This window comes from Solanum tuberosum, unplaced genomic scaffold, assembly GCF_000226075.1.
Source record: "Solanum tuberosum cultivar DM 1-3 516 R44 unplaced genomic scaffold, SolTub_3.0 scf00147, whole genome shotgun sequence".
NCBI classification, from domain to species: Eukaryota; Viridiplantae; Streptophyta; class Magnoliopsida; order Solanales; family Solanaceae; genus Solanum; species Solanum tuberosum.
The window spans coordinates 451,600-471,007 of NW_006239070.1; the positions used below are offsets into that span (position 1 = coordinate 451,600).

A 19,408-nucleotide genomic window follows, 5' to 3' on the forward strand; every position below is an offset into this window, starting at 1 on the left:
CGACATGTGCTAAACTTATAGTCGATTTGACCAAGTTTCTAAGAAGTTATAAATGCTTAATGTTTTTTTATATAAATATTTAATTGGAAGTTATAAATGCTTAATGTTTTTTTTATATAAATATTTAATTGGAAGAGTTGAGATATTTGACCAAACTTTTAGAAGAAATCATAAATTAGTTTTGGGAAAAGAATTTTTTTTAAATTTTTTTTAGCCAAAACACATACGCTATATAATGCACTGTTCCATTCTTCAATCTTTTAGCGAGAAACGATCGCTTTTATCTTTCAGCAAAATCAAGTGACTTCTCAGTTCTCACCTTATACTTATGGCGGGTAAATCAGAACAAAACGCTGTCGTTTTAGACAAGCAGAGACCGGCTAACGTGGCTCAAAAATCAATGAAGCACCACCTCATATTGGAGGATCCAGCGGCGGCGTTAGCAAATGTCCGCCACGAATTCGGCGAGCACGGCGGCGTTAACATGTCCATCGAAGCCTCCATCACCTTCACCGTCATGGAGCCGGAGAATTTAAGCCGCATGTTCGCCGGCGAACTCGGACCTGACCGCGATTTCTTCATCTACAGCCGTCACTTAAATCCAACAGTCCTCAATTTGAGCCGGCTTATGGCGGCTCTCGAGGGCACCGAGGCTGCTTACTGCACATCCTCTGGCATGTCGGCGATATCATCGGTGCTGCTCCAGCTTTGCAGTTCCGGCGATCACATCGTTGCTTCCCGTTCGTTGTACGGCGGGACATATGCTTTGCTCACGCATTTTTTGCCAAAGGCGTGTAATATAACGACGTCGTTTGTGGATATTAGGGATTTGAATATGGTTGAGGAAGCAATTGTGGAAGGGAGAACGAAGGTGTTGTACTTTGAATCAATTTCTAATCCGACGTTGATGGTTACCGATATTCCGGCGTTGTGCAGGATAGCGCATAGTAAGGGAGTATTTGTAGTGGTGGATAATACATTTGCTCCGATGGTATTGTCCCCGGCGAGATTGGGCGCTGATGTGGTTGTTCATAGTATTTCCAAATATATTAGTGGGGCTGCCGATGTTATTGCAGGTAATTTGATGATGTATATAACTTAAACTCTTTACGTCTTGCATCAGTAGAAATTGAACATTATTATGGAAACAGGTGCAGTTTGTGGACCGGCAAGTCTGATTAACTCCATGATGGATCTTCGTGAAGGGTCACTTATGCTACTAGGCCCAACCATGAATGCTAAGATCGCGTTCGAGCTTTCAGAGAGACTTCCTCACTTGGGCTTAAGAATGAAAGAGCATAGTAATCGAGCTCTTGTTTTCGCTACTAGAATAACCAAGCTTGGGCTCAAAGTCATTTACCCAGGCCTAGAAAACCATCCAGATCATGGCCTTCTCAAGTCCCTAGCCAATGAAGACTATGGCTATGGGGGGATTTTGTGTGTTGACATGGAAACTGAAGAAAAGGCTAATTGTTTAATGAATGTTTTACAAAATTGTACTCAATTTGGGCTTATTGCAGTGAGTTTGGGTTATTATGAGACACTCATGTCATGTTCGGGCAATAGCACAAGTAGTGAAATGAACAATCAAGAGAAGGAGTTGGCTGGGATTTCACCTGGATTAGTGAGAATGTCAATTGGCTATAATGGTACATTGGAGCAAAAATGGAGCCAACTTGAGAAAGCATTGTCACAAATGCAATAGAAAATGACATTACAAAGATCTCGTCTTATCTCTTCTAATAAAATTTTATGTTTATCGTTGTTCAATAAAAAGAAAAAAATAATTTATGAGACATCCTTTTAAGTTTGTTTTTTAACTTAATTTTTTCTATGATTTTATGATATTACGCTTACTTCCTTTTATAATTTTGTAACGTTTAGTTAATCTATTATCATTAGTGTAAAATAATTAGAACCCAACTAATTCATCCTTTTTCAATATTCCCTTTTGATATAATTGATTTTTGCTAACATTTTAAAGAATTCATTTACAAGAAACACTATAGTCTATGGATAAGCTAATTATTATCTTTAATAAATTACTAGAGTAATAATCTGAATAGTCGTCTACCTAATCACTTAAATTAAATTAGCAAGTAAGGTAAACATTGACTATATTGGGTCCTCATATTCCAAAAGTTAGGCCCAAAAGCCCAGCCATTAGGAGCCGAACGGGTTTCAGTCACCACTAAACCCTACATATAAATTTCTGTCATACATTGAGGAGAAGGTGAAGGAAGAAGGCGAAAATGCAGATATTCGTGAAAACTCTGACCGGTAAAACGATTACGCTGGAAGTTGAATCCAGCGATACCATCGACAATGTTAAAGCCAAGATACAGGACAAGGAAGGTATGGAAAATCGTGTTTTTGATTTATAAGCTTCTCCATTTGCGTAATTTTATGATTGTTTTTGTATTCAATTTGTGCTTCTATGTTTTTCGGTGCTTCAGGAATTCCACCAGACCAGCAAAGGCTGATTTTTGCTGGTAAGCAGCTTGAGGATGGCCGCACCTTGGCTGACTACAACATCCAGAAAGGTGAGTGACTTGTGGCTGAGCAATATTTAACATTCAATTAATAGATTGAAAATTTTACGAATTTTGTAAAGGATAAAAAACTACTAATTGTATTCTATTAGCACCAAATATGAGCATTTTTATTGAAGCCAAAGGTGGTTCAACATATATTAGTCATGTATAAACAGTGTAATTTTCCGCCTCCGTCCATGAATATGAGTATGAGCTGATTGAGTCGAAATTCATAGCGAGATTAAGATGACAGAGTTTTACTAGTCAAATGTCAATATTCTCTAAAGTTATTATGTAATTTTTGAATTTAATAGTTACACCCTAATTGAAGTGAAAGTTAATGATTTTTTTTTATTTTTTGTATTTAATAAATGCAGAATCAACTTTACATCTGGTGCTGAGGCTTCGTGGTGGAATCATTGAGCCATCTTTGATGGCTTTGGCTAGGAAATACAATCAGGAGAAGATGATATGCCGCAAGTAGGTTTCATGATAAAATTATAACTAGCTTTCTTTTGGGCTATCTCTTTCATTATGCTTATGAAGATACTAGTGCTAATATTTTGCACTTGTGGTAGATGGGGTATCTGACATGGAGTTTTAACATCCTAAACTATCATTAGTAACTCCTAGAATGGGCCCCTGTGTGATATTCTAATTAGTAGATAGTATTAAGAGGACAATTTGTGGATTAAAGCACATAGTCTTTGAGTAAAATGATTGTTACTGTTCAAGTGTTATCCTGGATACCTTGCCTTTAGGAGAAGAGGGGAGAGAAGAACTTGCTGTCAAAGTATTTCCTAGAAACATATGTTGATTGAACATTAAATATAAGAACATTCTCTTGATAGTGTTGCCCCCTTCATCACTACAAAGTTGTGCTCCATTATGTGGTTGGATATGCCTTTAGATAGTACCTCGGGTATTAAATATATGAATATTCTCAAGTTTCTAGCTCTTGAATTTAAATACTCAATCAAACTCGAGAACAAGAGGTAAAACACTTGCCTAATAATTGAACAGACTTATGGGAAGAGACTATCTTTAGATTAAAGATATTTGAGAGATTGTATCCTTGAAATCAAATATTACAATTTGTTTTTTCTTATCTTTTAGTTTCTACTTTTATTGACCACACAAAACTTAAATTTTTGGATACTTTCCCTTCCTCAATTTATTGTTCTGATAGACCAGAGCCTTAATGATGGCTCACGATTTGTACCCTTAGTGATTTCAATCAAATACTCGAGACTTAGTTTGAAGTTAGTTATCTTAGTTTGTTTACCATGAGCACAGATTCGGTCTGTCAGAGCATGAAAAATAGATGATGTTAAGAGGACCATGAGAAGAGGAGGATCATTGTTGAAATCTCATTAATTTGTTCGCTGGTGCTCCAGTTATAACTTTTGAGTTTATAGTTGTGAATACAAACTGTATTAATACATGAGATTTTGGAATTCTATAAAATGAGATTCATATGATTTGGGTTGTTGCATACTAGTAGGGTTGCACTCAACTAAAGGCTATAAACAGTTTATACTGTTAAGCTCACGTAGCGTGCTTCTGGCATGATCTACTTCCCCGTATGATTGATTGCGGGGATCAGATGAGAATATGTTTCTCATATAAGATGAGCACTCCCATTATGTGTGAGTGGAAAATTTTGGAAATTAGAATTCTCCCATAAGGGTTGGTTGTACGAGTCTATTAGGGTAAATACATAACCCGGGTTTATTCTAAATATATATATAAGTAAAGCTACATTGTATGACAGAGAGATATATGAGAGAGAATTCTCACCCTATATTTACCTTATGTCATCGCTTATGCGACGTAAAATAGTTTTGTTACCAATGAAAGAATGATTAACTCATTAATCTATACAAAGTAGGAGTAAAGAGAACTTACAGGTTATTTGTGTAGTGGTGACAAATGATTTAGGATGAACTGCGGATGCAATTACCTGTCTGTGTTGGTTGTCACGGTAAATTGGAGTAGCCCCTTATTGCACAATCTAAACTCAATTTGATTATGAGAGGAGAACATAGGGGTGCGCATCGTCGGTTCGGTTTTATGTGTTATTGATTCGGTGAGATTTTGAAATCAAGAGGTATTATTGTATGTAGGGGTGCGCATCGGTCGGTTCGGTTCGGTTTTATGTGTTATTGGTTCGGTTTATCGGTTTTCGGTTTGTAAATACTTCAGACCGATAACCAAACCAATAACATATTTCTTATCGGTTTTTGGTTAATCGGTTTATGGTACTTAACGGTTCGGTTTTCGGTTTAACCAATAAGAAAATACTCATATATATTATATACACGATAAGAAAATTTTCAAATAAACCATATGATTTTTCCAGCATTTGGCATGAAAGTAATAATCGTAAAAGTAACAATCATTTTTCTTGCAAGTTTAGACACTAGACACATTCAAAGGAAAAAGTGTGAAAGTAACAATCGTTTAACCATTAACACTAAGACTAGTAAATTTAGTATAGTCTTATTGGGTTATCGGTTTAATCATTAACAAAAATCATAAAATCGGAAACCAAACCAATAACCCAATAAAAAAATTTGCAAAATCGTTAGCCCAATAACCCAATATCAATAAACCAATAGTGTTTTTTTCGGTTCGGTTTATTGGTTAAATCGGTTTTTGCACAACCCTAGGAGAACATGGAAAATTTGAGAGTTCTATGTCTTATATATCTCTAAGTCGTACATTGTAGGTATACTACAGAATAAATTAGGGTCAATAGTAATTACTACAATTACTATATTTACCCCACTGGGCTTTTAGAGCATCCCATATGGGTGGACTCTAATTTCCAACATTTGAGTCCCATTCCTTTACAATCCTTTCCTACTTCCACCAACCCTTTACCTAGCTTTTGGCTCTTTCTTTCCTTTTCTTTTTTCTTCCACCTCCTCCTGACACTATCTTCTTCTCGCTACACCACTGTCCCATGATATCTATGCTCATCGGTATTAAGCCACCCCCCATAGTGTTAGAATTAGATTCTTTTAAAATTTCTTTAAGTTAGTTTTCATCTTTGGATCTCTGTGCTTTGCTCTACAGTCGCAACATTGTAGGCCAGATTGTCACCTTTAAGTTTGTCATGTTCAAATGACTTCATAAACATTGAACTTATCTAGCAATTGCAGATATCCTATGTTTAGTTGGTGTTACTGTTTTTCTGGATACTTCGTACTATTTTATTTGGTAAAGGTTGTATTTTTATTTTGTTCTTCTCATAGAAGATTATCTTCTACTCTGTCCGTTTCAAATTTGTTTGTTTTGTACGAAAGCTGCTAAACTCCAAGATTCTAGTATCTGCCTGGGTTTAAATGCTTGTCATTTTGCATCCAATTTACTTCACTACACTCAAAGTTGATGGATTGCTGAATACTAATGATTGTGGGATTAAAGTTTTTATGGGTCGTTTGGTAGAAAAAAATAATGCAGAGTATTTTTTTTATCAAGTGTTTGGTTCATTGCTTTTGACCTCATCTTGTGTTTGGATTAAAACTCTACAAAAAGCTTCTTTCCAGTTATACCCTTGCATTATTATGAGATTTTCTATTTTATGTAATCGATCAAGGTGGATAATTGCCGGGACAATATTATTATTTATTGACCTTCTAGCTAGCTAGGAGAAACAACTTTGTTGTCATGTTTGTGATTTTCTCACTTAAATTATTCGAGGGTAAATAATTATTATCTTAATAAATTAATCACTTAAAAACGTTAATTTTCAATTTAGAATAGATAGACCATCTACTTTTAAAAGACGGTAAACAATAGTAAAATTGAATAAATCTTCTACATTTACACATAAAAATTGCAAGTTGTAGTTTTAATATGTATGCAATTTATAGATTGTTCAAAATATAAATAATTAGAAACCGCATATAAATCAACAAATAATATATTGAATTAAGATCACAAACGTCATGTGGTGATATATTTGCCTTTTCAATTAGTAAATGTTAAAGAACTAACATTTTAAATATTGTATTGATATGTATTGTATTTATTTATTAACAATCAACTCTCTCTAAATAATAAAATTTGTAAGTTAATTTAATTAAATAAATTTTCTAGAAATAAAATGATTTGAGGGATATTTTTGTCTTTACATATATAATTCCATGGTAAATCCAATGTATTACTAATACCACCAAATGAAAGGTATTTGTAATACATCCTATAATACCATGTAGGGGGTTATATTTAGGCCCAAAAATTCTACAAAACATAGTACTAAATAATACTATATATAATACATGGACTATTTTTAGTGTTATGTTTGCAAGGTTTCTAAAATTTTAGTATCATACCCTTTTTGAACATTTCTGAAATGCAACCTCAAATTTGACAAAGTTCTGGCAGGTTAAGATAGATGTCGTTTGGATGTTCAAAGTGGGTAAAGTTCAATGAACCCAAATGTAGTGACTTTGTATGTTTATGGCCACTAGCAAAAGGGATTCTGTCCTCTTGTAACATGCTAAGATGTCAGTAATTTTAAGCTAATACTAATATGTATTGTCATCATGCTTCCCTTTCTCCTCCAATAGTTGTTTCTAATGCATACCTTGTAAAAATAATCTGAAGGTGCTATGCTCGGTTGCATCCTCGTGCTGTCAACTGCCGCAAGAAGAAGTGTGGACACAGCAACCAGGTTAATATCATCAAATACATATATTTTCCTCGATAAGTTGACACTTCATTTAGCTAACGACAAATGGTTTGTTTTTGCCGTTGCAGCTGAGGCCTAAGAAGAAGATTAAGTAGATACTGATTCTAATTGCTGCCGACTTGTAGTTGCTTGGATTTTCTTATCAAAAAATATTCTATTCGGATTTATTTTTGGCTTTTTACCCTTTAGAGATTTTGATCGACTTGTATTTGGGAGGTATATGAAGATTTTTTGCTACTTTGATAGTTCTTGCAGTTGCTCGATCATATCTTTATCAGAGTAATTAGGTTTATGTTTTTTAACATCACCTCATGTCATAGTATTTGCTAATTTGCTGTGCTTTATTTTCTATCAACACACTTGATCTTTGTTACTCAAGTATTAGGTAGCATTGTTTTAGGTGATTATAACTTAAGTCACATTTCCTATTTTGGATTTAATGGCTGACCATCCTCCACTTTTATATCATTTGAAAAGTAAGTTGATCTATGAAATATAAGCAAAGAGGAGGGAGTATTATAATTCTGATCAAGTAAGAGAGTTATGTTGATTGACAATCTATTGAATAGTGTGCAAAGTTATGATATATGTTCAAAATACCGAATTCACTAAAATGTGCCAATAAACTATCAAGAGAATGTAGAGGTGTATACATATATGTACGAAAGTCGAAAGATAAGAGAAGAAAATTATCGAAGAGGGTTTGAATGAATTCCCTTACAATACCCTAGCTCCTCTTGTGCTTCACTGCCCCTACTCTTTTTTTAATCGAGAATTGCGGTAATACCTTTTCATCTCTAATTATAAGTCTCAGGTTTAAATAAACAAAGTCTTGCTTCCCTCTTTAATAGGTGAGTGAATGAGAAATAAATAAAACTAGCCCCTAAATGATAATCGAGGTTATTCCTCGCATTCTCTGCGTATAGCAACATGAAATACTATAGAACGTTAGGTTTTGCTTTGTTTCTAAATTTTCTCATTTGTTTCATAATGCAAAAGAGAATCTACTCTATCTTATGACTCAATTTATATATCATATGGGTAATGCTAAATGATCAAAAAATTTGTCCAGAAATTTAAAAAGTCTATAATATCTTTTTTATTTTAAAATAAACTAATCTTTTTTCTATTTTTTAATTAAAATGTATTAAAGTTAAAAGAATAAAAATGTTCAAAAAGATAAAATAACATAGTGTGAAATATGTTATTTTAATTGAAATGTGTGCATAAAAAGGAGAAGCACTAAGTATATAATAATTTCAACTTTTCAACCACTCCCAGAGTCACAATGCACCTTTTCCTAACGAACGACTTTATAATAGGCACATTATTCCCAGAATGATTAGAATCGTCCAAACTAATCAAATATTGATTCTTGTGCTTTCTCAATTCATTAATGTTTCTCATTCTGTCATTCATTATCTTAATTTTATAATAAAATGCTAAATTAAGTGCTGATAGTGATAGTAACACTCTGCTTGACTACATTTGCTCTACTCTAACAAACGATGTATATTTACTTGTTCAACTATATATACGTACATGTGTGTTCAGGGAGGGAGTATAAAAGAAACAACTTTAGAAGCTTGATGAGAATGATCCCACGTTGGACTAGAACGAGATCTCTGAACTCTTTATAAGACTTGAACAATCTTCCTTCCTTTGAACTAGTTTTTAGGGTGTGAATTAGGTCTAGCAAGACCTAATTTCACACGATATCAGAGTCAAGCCCATTGAGGGGCACTCAAACCGTGTGAATACTCACGGTCCATGATTGTGCACGTACTAGACTAGGACAATAGAACCCTACATAAATTTTTTTTGGAATATGGGCGTAGGGGGTGATGAGAATGAACCCACATCTGACCGGGACGAAAATCCTAAACTTCTTATAAAGTTGGATAATCCTTCTTTCTTTGAGCTTGTGTTTGGAGCGTGGATTAGACATCAAAACCTCTAAAGGAAGAATCGCAATTTTTATTTTTATTTTTAAAAGAAGAGTAAAGGACAAATAGGTACAGGCAATAGCTAGTTACAGCTTGCAAAAATTAAGGCATAGTTTGTGTATTTGAAGAGTGGGTAGAAAACAATGTAAAAATGTATAGAAATAAGAGAAATGAAGTCAAAAAAGTAGCTTTGGGAATTTCATGTTTTCTAAGTCACAAAACCATGTCATAACTAATCAATTAATAGTAGTAGAAGTATTAAATCACTGCAAACATCTACACCTCGAGTCAATGGTAAATTAAACAAACAGAAAATTTTACTATTCATACTAAGAAATTCATCCAAAATATACAAATCAAGTCGTATCACATGTACTATATACTAGTATCACATGTGGAGTAATTAAAAACAACTTTTAGTGACAATATAGTTATATGCATATTAATAAAGAGTTCTGAAACTTTTACTGACATTAGTTAATTGTAACTGGATTCAATGTCGCTATAGATTTTAGAGACATTTATAAAAAATGCTAATTGCCACTAGAAAAAATATTTTTAGCGACAATTAAGCTATTTCATTAAATAATTGCTGTTGAAGATCATTTTTGGTGTAGTAGTTGAGACGTGAAATCCAAAAAAAAATAAAATTCGAAGTGTGTTTTTTATCATGAACTCTTAGACAAACTATAAAAATTGGGATGATCTAATGTATGTATTAAAATGTTGAGGTAGATTCAAATTAATATGTAATTCCAAAACAATCTTGTCATGAATAGAATAGGCAAAGCAATCAAGTGGGCAAGGATGCTTCAATAATGAGTCTAATGTGCCATTATGCATACACAAAACTTTAAAGCAACAAATGCCAATAAAATAAAATAATTAAAAGAGAAGTCTTTTCCAAGAGCAAAAGGAAAAGAAAGGTAGCAATAAGTGACAGAGTTAAAAAGTAAAAAACATGAAAAAGGCTAGCTACTCTAAAATCTATACTATAAATTTGAATGAATTGTGTCTATCTTTCACTTTTCAAGTTGACTCCTTAAAAGTTACATATCTTCTATTGTCTAAAAAGATGGAGTATCTACTCTTTTATACTCCCTCCGTCCCTATTTAGTTGTCCATATTTCCTCTTTTAGTTGTTCCTATTTAGTTGTCCATTTTGACAGATCAAAAAAGGACAACAAATTTTTACCTATTATACCATTATTTAAATAAAGTTGTCATAAATAAAGTAAATAAACTTATGAACTTCCAAACATTGATTAGTTATCTTGAGTGAAGTTATTTTGGAATTGTAAATTGTACTATAAGGGTAAAATTGTAACTTCACTATGCTAATCATTGTTGCCTTAATCTGTGTGTCATTTCTAAAGTGGACAACTAAATAAGGACGGAGGGAGTAACTTCTAAATTCATACCGACATGGGATGTGGTATATTTGTGAGATTGTTTCTCTCTTAATTAGAGATTTTAGATGGAAGCGTTACCTTTGAATGAATCTTGATGTGTGCGATTAAATTTAACGGGAGCTATAATATGAACTCCACATACCAAATGAAAAATCATAAAAACAAAAAAAAAAAAACTTCTAAATTCATGACCAATATATTTCATGCTTGATAAATTTGTAAAAATAATTTATATAATTTAATATAGATCTTTCATGAATACAATATTCTTTTTCCCCCTCAAAACCAACTTGATCACATTTGATATTGAGTATATAACCTAGTTCTTTTCTCTTAGATCTCTCTTTTTCTAAATATATATATATATATAATTCGTGCTCACTCAAATACTATCATATAAATTGGACACTTTAATATATGAACTCTCTCAAATCTCCATACTGGAGGATCAAAACAGGACAAAAGAAACATTATAGTAATTTATAATTTTTCAAGATCTAAGACTATACGATAAATTTTTAAGGAGCATAAAAAATTTAAAATTGACAAGTAATAGTAAATGGAGCGAGAGTATAGTACTACCACTAGTAAATGAACAGTTGTAAAATGTATCTTATCTTCGAAATCCCCCCCCGCAAGCTTAGAAAAATGAAGTTACACTCTGCACGAGGCTCCCTTTTTTCTCATATTATTACTCTTTTTTTTTTCCTATTTTTATATTTACAAAAATATAATTTTATGCTTCTAATTTTACCTAAAACATGTAAATTTTTGCACATTTTATTTGTCATATTACTACGTAAAAGATTCTTTTATTTTGTTTGCAAGTTTAGTTTTTACCCAATTTTGTTGCTGAAATTGGTACATGTCATTTCATTGTCAAGTTTACGTATTTATATCATGACTTATTAATTCTTTGAGATATAAACGTACTTCATTCTTTCTAATTTCAGAAATATTAAAATGCGTAAATCTTCTCTTTGCATATCCTTTTTTGTAAAAAAAAAAAATCTTTCTTTTTCACTTTATGTGACATATTATAAAGTTCATTTTTTTTTTACCATAATTTTTCATATGTTTTTAAATAATTTGAGAGTACTGATTATTGTGAATATCTTTCTCACTCCTATACATCCAAGATGATAAGTTGAATATCTTTAATCTAAGAATAATATTAAGATTAAATATATACTTTATTTATTTTATATTAATTGAATTAGTGAGAAAATGTCATCTACTAAGAAAAATATTTAACGACATAATTTAAATCATACTTTTTCACTATTGTCCTTTGTGAAATCATAAATATAACTTTATATGTAGTGCAATTTATCTCCTAGAAAATATCAAACTATATTAAAGGAAATGAAAAATATGAAAAAAAATAATTAAACATCTATCTTGAACTTTGAACAATTCAATTATTTTAAACAATGAAAAAGGCCCCAAAAAATTGAATTAATATAAATAAAAAAATATTAAATATTAAAAATTCTAACTTCACCGCTAATAATATCATACATGATTAATATTGTGTTGGGGAAAAACGAGATTGAGACATAAAGAAAGCGAAAGTTACAATTATTTTTGGAAATTGGTCGTGGTCATTTCTGGAGCCAAATTTAACTTGTTATAGTTGTAGGCCTCATGGCATATTTTCTGCTCCGTTTATTTTTAGGTGTTTATTTTGAACTTTGCAGGTCTCCCTATAAAATAATACTCTCTTCGTTTCAAAAAGAGTGGTTTAGTTTAACTTGACACGGAATTTAAGAAAATAAAGAAAACTTTTGAATCTTGTGGTCCTTAATTAAAGTTATGTCAAATGTATAAAATTGCCCTTTAATCTTGTTTCCTTAAACGTGTCACATGGAAAACTGAAATTAAAATATTACCAAAAAAAGAAAAAGGTTAATCTTTTTTAAACAGACTAAAAAGAAAAGTAAGTCATTCTTTTTGAAATAGATGAGTAACTTTTACCACAATAATTTGAAAAAAAAGTTATTAATGTCGAAGGTAAAATAAAAAAAAAACATTTTTCTTCTTTTATACATTAAAAGATAAATATATAAAAATTATTTTTAAAATATTAGACAAATGAAAATAAACTAAATGAGTATATTGGCTATGGTTTTATGACTTGCTTTTGTCCTTTCTTTCTTTCCTCTTTCTATATTTATTATAACCCCTTCCTTTCTTTAATTCACTCATTCATTCTCACACAACATACTCACTATATTTTCTTTCTATCTACCAAAATAACTTTAAATTCTCTTCTCCACATATTTGCATACTAATACAATTCACAAACACAATATGAAGAAAAAGAAGAAGAGTGATGAGAAGAGAAGGAGGAATTAGCAATTTTTGTTTAATTTTGAGGGGAATGTTGTTTGGCTCGAGGCCACCAACTTCATCTAATGTAAGCAACTCTTGTTAGTGTCGTCGGACCAGGCTTCATTCCCCTCAAAATATCGCTTCCTCTTATGAGCACATAGAGGTAAATTCACAATTTAAACTTTATCGTGGAATTAATTCTTTGAACTTCTTCTCAAAGTATTCATTATACTTTTGAAATTATAGGTCAATCTCTAGTATTAATTTGCTTACATTTTAGTAAATTAAATACTCTCACATGTGTGAAAAAAGGAGGTGGGTGTGGTGTGTGGTGGGTTTATTAGCTAGATAGAATACACTTTTATCTATTAATTATATTTTTAATGCGCTTTCTCAAGTATTTGCCTAATTTTTTTTAATAGGCCAAATAAATGATTACTTCGTTTACTTAATTATATTTTCAATAAGAATATCATATAACTTTTATACAGTAGGATTATATGTTTCGTTTATGCTCTTAAGTTCTTTTTTCGTTTTGTTCCTCCTCCCCCTTCTTGCTATATATATGTAATATTGCGGCTATAAATTTTACTAAGTGTATTAAAAGATTTAACGTAACTTTTTACTTATATAGTATAGTATTGCTTTTTGTTTATACAATATACTGATTAATTACCCATATTCCATCTACGTAGTTATGTCACTATTATTGTTATATTGATTGACTTTTAAAGTACTATATATAATTAAATTCATGATGATCATTATTCTTGTTAGGGTTCTTCTTTTCTAGTTGCCACACGTGAATTATATTTCTTGGGGAAGTTTATGAGTTTTATATAACACAATAATAGAAGCATTCTATATATAGTCATGACAACATATTAGTATATCAATTATCACATTCTTATGTCATTTTGCTTTTTTCTTGAAGATAAAAAAAAAATTCTACTTACATTTTATACTCTTCAGACTTCACGTATAGAATTATGCTAAGTTTTATATCACACAATAATAAAAGCATTCTATAATCTATATATAGTCATGACAACATATTATATCACAGTCTTATGCCATTTTTGCTTTTTTCTTGAAGATAAAATATTCTACTTGTGTATATATATCGTATCCTCCTCAAACTCCACTCGTGGAATAATAATGATATGAACTTTGTGTTGGTTTACATGATTTAGTGACATCATGAGTACTCAAAGACATATTGACATAAAAAGTTTCTTGAAATGAAGAAAAGGTTAAATTAAGGGAGGTGAAAAGAATATATCCATTCTAAGCTTTTGCAAAGGCTATAGCGTATGTTTTGAGAATAGTCAGAGAATAATCTTGCAAAATTGTGTTTGAGAAGTTACACACATAAATAGGGGAAATAATGAAAATAAATTTTAATAAGATCATGATTTATAACATTACAAATAAGTATTTGTCTTGATTTAATTTAGACTAAAGTATCAAAGTCCTTGTTATTCTTTTAAACTTTATGTTCAGTTAAATAATGTCATATAAATTTGAACGATGGAAATAATAGTTAAAAAGTTTGATTGATAGAAAATGCATACGTCAAAGTTCAAATTTTGAAATTTGAGGAGTAATATATTTGTGAACATTCAAAATGATGCTTTAGAAATGCTTTCTGATATTAGCTTGTATAAAAGTGAGAGCAGTTTGAGGAAGAACTTATGGTGGAAAAATTAATAACATTTCAAGTTTATTATATTTTTTCACTTGCCTAATTAACGCCCCTGAAACAAGAGCGGAGTCACCTTAGGCCAAGGGTGGATCAGTGCAACAAGAATTTGCATACTCTTGTCAAATTCCTAGCTCCACCATTGCCCCAAAACCCTACCCACACCCTTGACCATCCCAAACTCCACCATTACCCATCTTATCCCATTTTAAAAATTACATATGAATGATATTGCAGTACTTACTTATTTTCTTAAAAAATATTTTCTAAGGAAAATATAGTACATGCACCCATGCGCAGCGATTACCTAGAATTTCGACTATAGTTTTTATAGACTTTTTTTCGTTATATATTACTTAGTTGACCTTATATATTTCTTAAGAAAACTTTAATTAAAAGTATTTTTTTATTAAATTAATTTTATTAATAATATTTTGAAACTCTAAAAATGACAGTTATTACTACTATTACTATTTTATATAGTTATTTTATAAATTTAGGATAATATGAGAAAAAAATATTTAAAAATTCTTAATTTGTTATGATAGACGAAAAAATAAAACATCTATTTTAAATATGTATACTGAATAGAATAAAATAAAAAGGAGGGCTTATATATCTGTTAAATAGTTTCAGAAAAGTAATTCACACACACATTGTCAGCTTGAATACTGCATGCAGCTGTGTTTTTCACCTTTTCCCATGGGAGAAGCCCCTTCATTTTTGCTGGAAAAATTTACATTCTTCCTTTTAAAAATAAAATAAAATATTAAATAAATAAATAAATAAAATCCTATATAAATACGCCTCATAATTATCCCCCTTTTTTAATTGTCACACTTTAATTTTGCAGGCAGAAATTTAAACAAAGAATAGCCATCGATGGACATTTTGTTAAATATATATTTGCTGAGCTTAATTTCACTTTATAGTTTTATGACCATCGATGGACACTTTAATTTCACTTGTCTATTTTGGGTGGTTGTTTGGACAAAAAAAAATATGGGTACTTCTTAATTTCAACCCTCCACTTGTCTATTTTAAGATTGAGATTCAAATATTTAAGGAATGAGGGGTATATTTGACCCAAAGTATAACGGTAAGGTATATTTGAACCAAAAGTATAACGAATAACATATTTAAACTATTTCTAATAATATAACGATAAATATGACCTTTTTTCGTATTAAAAAACACTATATATCACAATAATTAATAACTCAAAATTTATAAAAATCCTATAAAAAATTTTATTCTCCAAATATCATCTGAGTCAAATAAATTTAAACAAAAAAATAATATATATTATATCCATGCTGACACGAATTTCACATCTAGTTATATGAGAGGCTTTGCAGATGATAGTATAGAGGCCAGCCCATTTCAATTTTAATGGGACTCTCTTGGGGAACTCATATGATCTCTATTTAAAATTTTGTTATGCTTAATGAAATTTCTGCAAATATAATCTAACGACTCATAATTTTCACAAGGGGGTCATTACTTTAGCACAAGTTATGATGGGGCATATTGTACAAATTGATTACGAGTTGAGAAATGAGATTATTAATATACACCATTACTGTACCACTGAACCAAGAAATGTTGAAGCAAGAATCATTTTTGAATCACAATTTATTAGTAGGTCTTTTAAGTATTTTAAAGAATTTCTAAATGCTAATTAAATATATACATATTATCTTTTTTATATGTGTTTAACTTTACAAACTAAAAGAAGGGTACAAAAACTTCAATCCAAAAATGGTCACAGTAAGAAAGGAATTATAGACAAATTTTCATACCAAAACTATGAAAGTTATTGCATGAAATCAAATCTGATGAGAAAATATAAGGAAAATCCTTTCCGAAATTCAATATAAAAATATTTAACTTGACAAAATTGATGTATATCTTGCAATTTTGTATATAAATGAATGGATAAAATTCTACATACTTTTTGGTAGCGTTAAAAGGAAAAAATGTGGAAGGTCATTATAAAGGTAGAAAGAGTAGGGCGGCAATTACGAGAGTTCATAAAAAGAAAAAGAAATTGAAAATTAAAATAGTTGATAACCTATCATAACAGGTTATAATAAATTACTTAATTGTGTAAAGAAAAATGTTACACTAACGGTATATTAGTTAATCTCTTGCTAAATTGGTAAAACTTATGTGTAATACATTCAAAAATGTATATATTATATATTAATTGTGTAAAAAAAATGTTACACTAACGGTATATTAGTTAATCTCTTGCTAACTTGGTAAAGCTTATGTGTAATACACTCAAAAATGTATATATGTAAGAAGAATGAGAAATATGTTTTCCGGTCTCTTGATTTATATTTAAAAACTTCTAAAAAATGAGAGACAAGTTGAATATTCTTGGGCTCAATTGCATGTTACTCTGCAACAGACAATTTAATTATGGTGGTCTTATTCTTTACTCGCATAAACTACCAAATAATTTAACTAAAGTGTTGGTGTAATATACCACAAATACAAAATATTACAGTTGAAAATAAAATGACAAAAATAAATAAACAAATATTTAGGCTGAGGCGCGGATATCTCGCTCTCTTTAAGGAGATTCAAGCCCACTGCGGCAAAATCTACACTGATCCAGTAGTAACACTCTTGACTTGTCCCCTCCAGGATACAACAGCCCAACAACGTTGTACAACTCAAACAACTCCAGATTTAGTTAAGAGTCCAAAACTCCACAAAAAGAACACCTTATTCAACATAAAATTACCCTCTTTTGTATAGTGAATATAGTTGAAGACTTGAAATATTTTTCTATGTCTCAACTCTCTCTTTCACTACACTAATCTCAATATAAACTCAATATAATACTACTCATCTTTTTCACTCTATATTTTCTTGTACATCTCTTGTTATTCCTACTTCTACCCAACACAAGGAAGACCACACTATTTATAGGTGATGAATTATTCCTTGCTGTAACACCCCAGAAATTTTTCGAACTGATACTCGAATCATCTTTCGTTGTGAGTAAGATTTTACTAAGGAATTTTAAATTTCTTTAGTATTGAGGTTAAGTCACTAGATGTAGCACCTTGAGTTCCAAAAACTGCTAAATTGGAAATAGCAAAAATCTGAAATTTTGCAAGTTAAGCTAAGTATGAGTTTTGGGTCGACTTCAAATGACCATAACTTCTAGCTCACGATGATTTAGGTGTGATACCAGATACCGTAGGGAAGATCTTTGAATTATATTTCCAACGCCACCGAGTTTGCTCAGTTTCGATATCGTATGAGGGAAATATGTCCATTCGAAGTTGGGCTGTCTAGATAAGGAAAATCAAAATCGGATTTTAGAGGGGTATTTTGGTCTTTTTCTTGCCCAATCAGATTAAATTCATTTTTAGTAATATTTAGGGGTCTAATATGATTAGGTTCAGTTTTATAATCCTAGTTTACGCCTAGGGTTTTAGTTGAGAGTTCAAGAAGAGAAAAGAAGAAGAGAAAAAAAGAGAAAAGAGAAAGGATCGAAGCGTTCGTCGAAATTCTTGAGAGTTGTTGCGGATTGTCGCCATGGGTTTGAACCCTAAGAGGTATGAAATCTTCCATAGTGTTGGGTTTGTTCACCCACACGCCAAACATATTATTTTCAGCAAAGTTTCATTCTCAAAAGTTGAAGGATTTAAGTTCTTGATAGGTGTTCTTGAAGTTCATTCTAAATCTTGTTTTGTTGGGGTTTTGATGATTTCTTGAAATGAAAGTGATTGTTTTGAGTGGATTAGTGTGTACTTAGGTTGGGTAATTGAATCGAAGGAAAATTAGAGAAAAGAAATTGATTAAAAGCGATTTAGGATCAGAAAGCGAGAGGCGAAATTCGTCTAACTTGGCCTGGGGAAAGGCTGGGGCGTTTACCCCCAGATGTGCCCAAAGGGCTGGGGCAGCGCCCCTGCAGTGCGCCCATATGCAACCTCTGAAGTTAGGGGCTGGCGCCTCGCGCCCGGAACGCGCCAGGGTCGCCTGCCCCCACTCATCCTCTGTCGGTTGTCCCGTTTGAGCTCCTTTGAAGTGTATCTTCACCCCATTTGATTCTAAAGACTTCAAACTACTTCCAAACACTTAGAAATCATTCATAACATGATCATAGCCTTGAATTCATAATTCAAATTCAAGGTAAAGTTAAGAGCTAAGTCTTGAGAGTTTTTCCGAACATTTTGAGAGAGTCCCTTTGAGTCCTTCTGAAGAGTCTTCTACAATTTCTAATAACTACAAGGTAAAGTTAAGAGTTCAGTCTTGAGAGTTCTTCCGAACATTTTGAGAGAGTACCTTTGAGTCCTTCTTGAGAGTCTTCTACAATTTCTAATAACTTGTTTCAAGACTCAAGTAAGTGAGAATGAGAGTGAGGAGAATGTATTCATGAGTCTACACTATCACATAGATCCTTTATATCATGAACCATAACTCTTGAATTCATAATTCACACTCAAGAAAGAGTTAAAAGTAGAGTCCAAGAAAGTCTTTGAGTTCGAGTATGAATCCTTTGAGATCAACTGTCAATTCAAACTAAGTTTGAGTAAGTAAGTATGCGATTGAGAAGAGTCGTTTACATGAGTTCCATGTTGTTATGTAGACCTTTGATTCGAGTCGTTCATGTCCATAATGCCGTATGAACTCCATAAATTGAGCATCATTGAGAGTAGTAGTATCTTCAAGTTCTAAGTTTTGAGTATTGAGTTCCTAATTCCCTTTGAGATTATATTTCTAATCATGGGACTATTACATGTTACCCATGAAGT

At 31.5% G+C, this 19,408-nt stretch overlaps 2 protein-coding genes and 1 non-coding gene across 3 annotated transcripts; all 3 read left to right on the forward strand.

Moving 5' to 3' along the window:
- The first annotated feature begins 336 nt into the window (after window positions 1-336).
- Window positions 337-1,722, forward strand: LOC102601278 (methionine gamma-lyase). Its single transcript, XM_006352234.2, has 2 exons — window positions 337-1,076; window positions 1,152-1,722. The coding sequence occupies exons 1-2, from the start codon at window positions 401-403 to the stop codon at window positions 1,703-1,705; spliced, it is 1,230 nt and encodes a 409-aa protein (XP_006352296.2). The 5' UTR covers window positions 337-400; the 3' UTR covers window positions 1,706-1,722.
- Window positions 1,723-2,172: 450 nt separating this feature from the next.
- LOC102600598 (ubiquitin-60S ribosomal protein L40) lies at window positions 2,173-7,543 on the forward strand. Its single transcript, XM_006352150.2, has 5 exons — window positions 2,173-2,355; window positions 2,457-2,543; window positions 2,912-3,014; window positions 7,152-7,218; window positions 7,305-7,543. The coding sequence occupies exons 1-5, from the start codon at window positions 2,253-2,255 to the stop codon at window positions 7,329-7,331; spliced, it is 387 nt and encodes a 128-aa protein (XP_006352212.1). The 5' UTR covers window positions 2,173-2,252; the 3' UTR covers window positions 7,332-7,543.
- Window positions 7,544-12,974: 5,431 nt separating this feature from the next.
- On the forward strand, window positions 12,975-13,057 carry MIR166C (microRNA MIR166c). Its single transcript, NR_127233.1, has one exon. It is a non-coding gene; the product is annotated as a microRNA MIR166c (primary transcript).
- The last annotated feature ends 6,351 nt before the right edge of the window (window positions 13,058-19,408 follow it).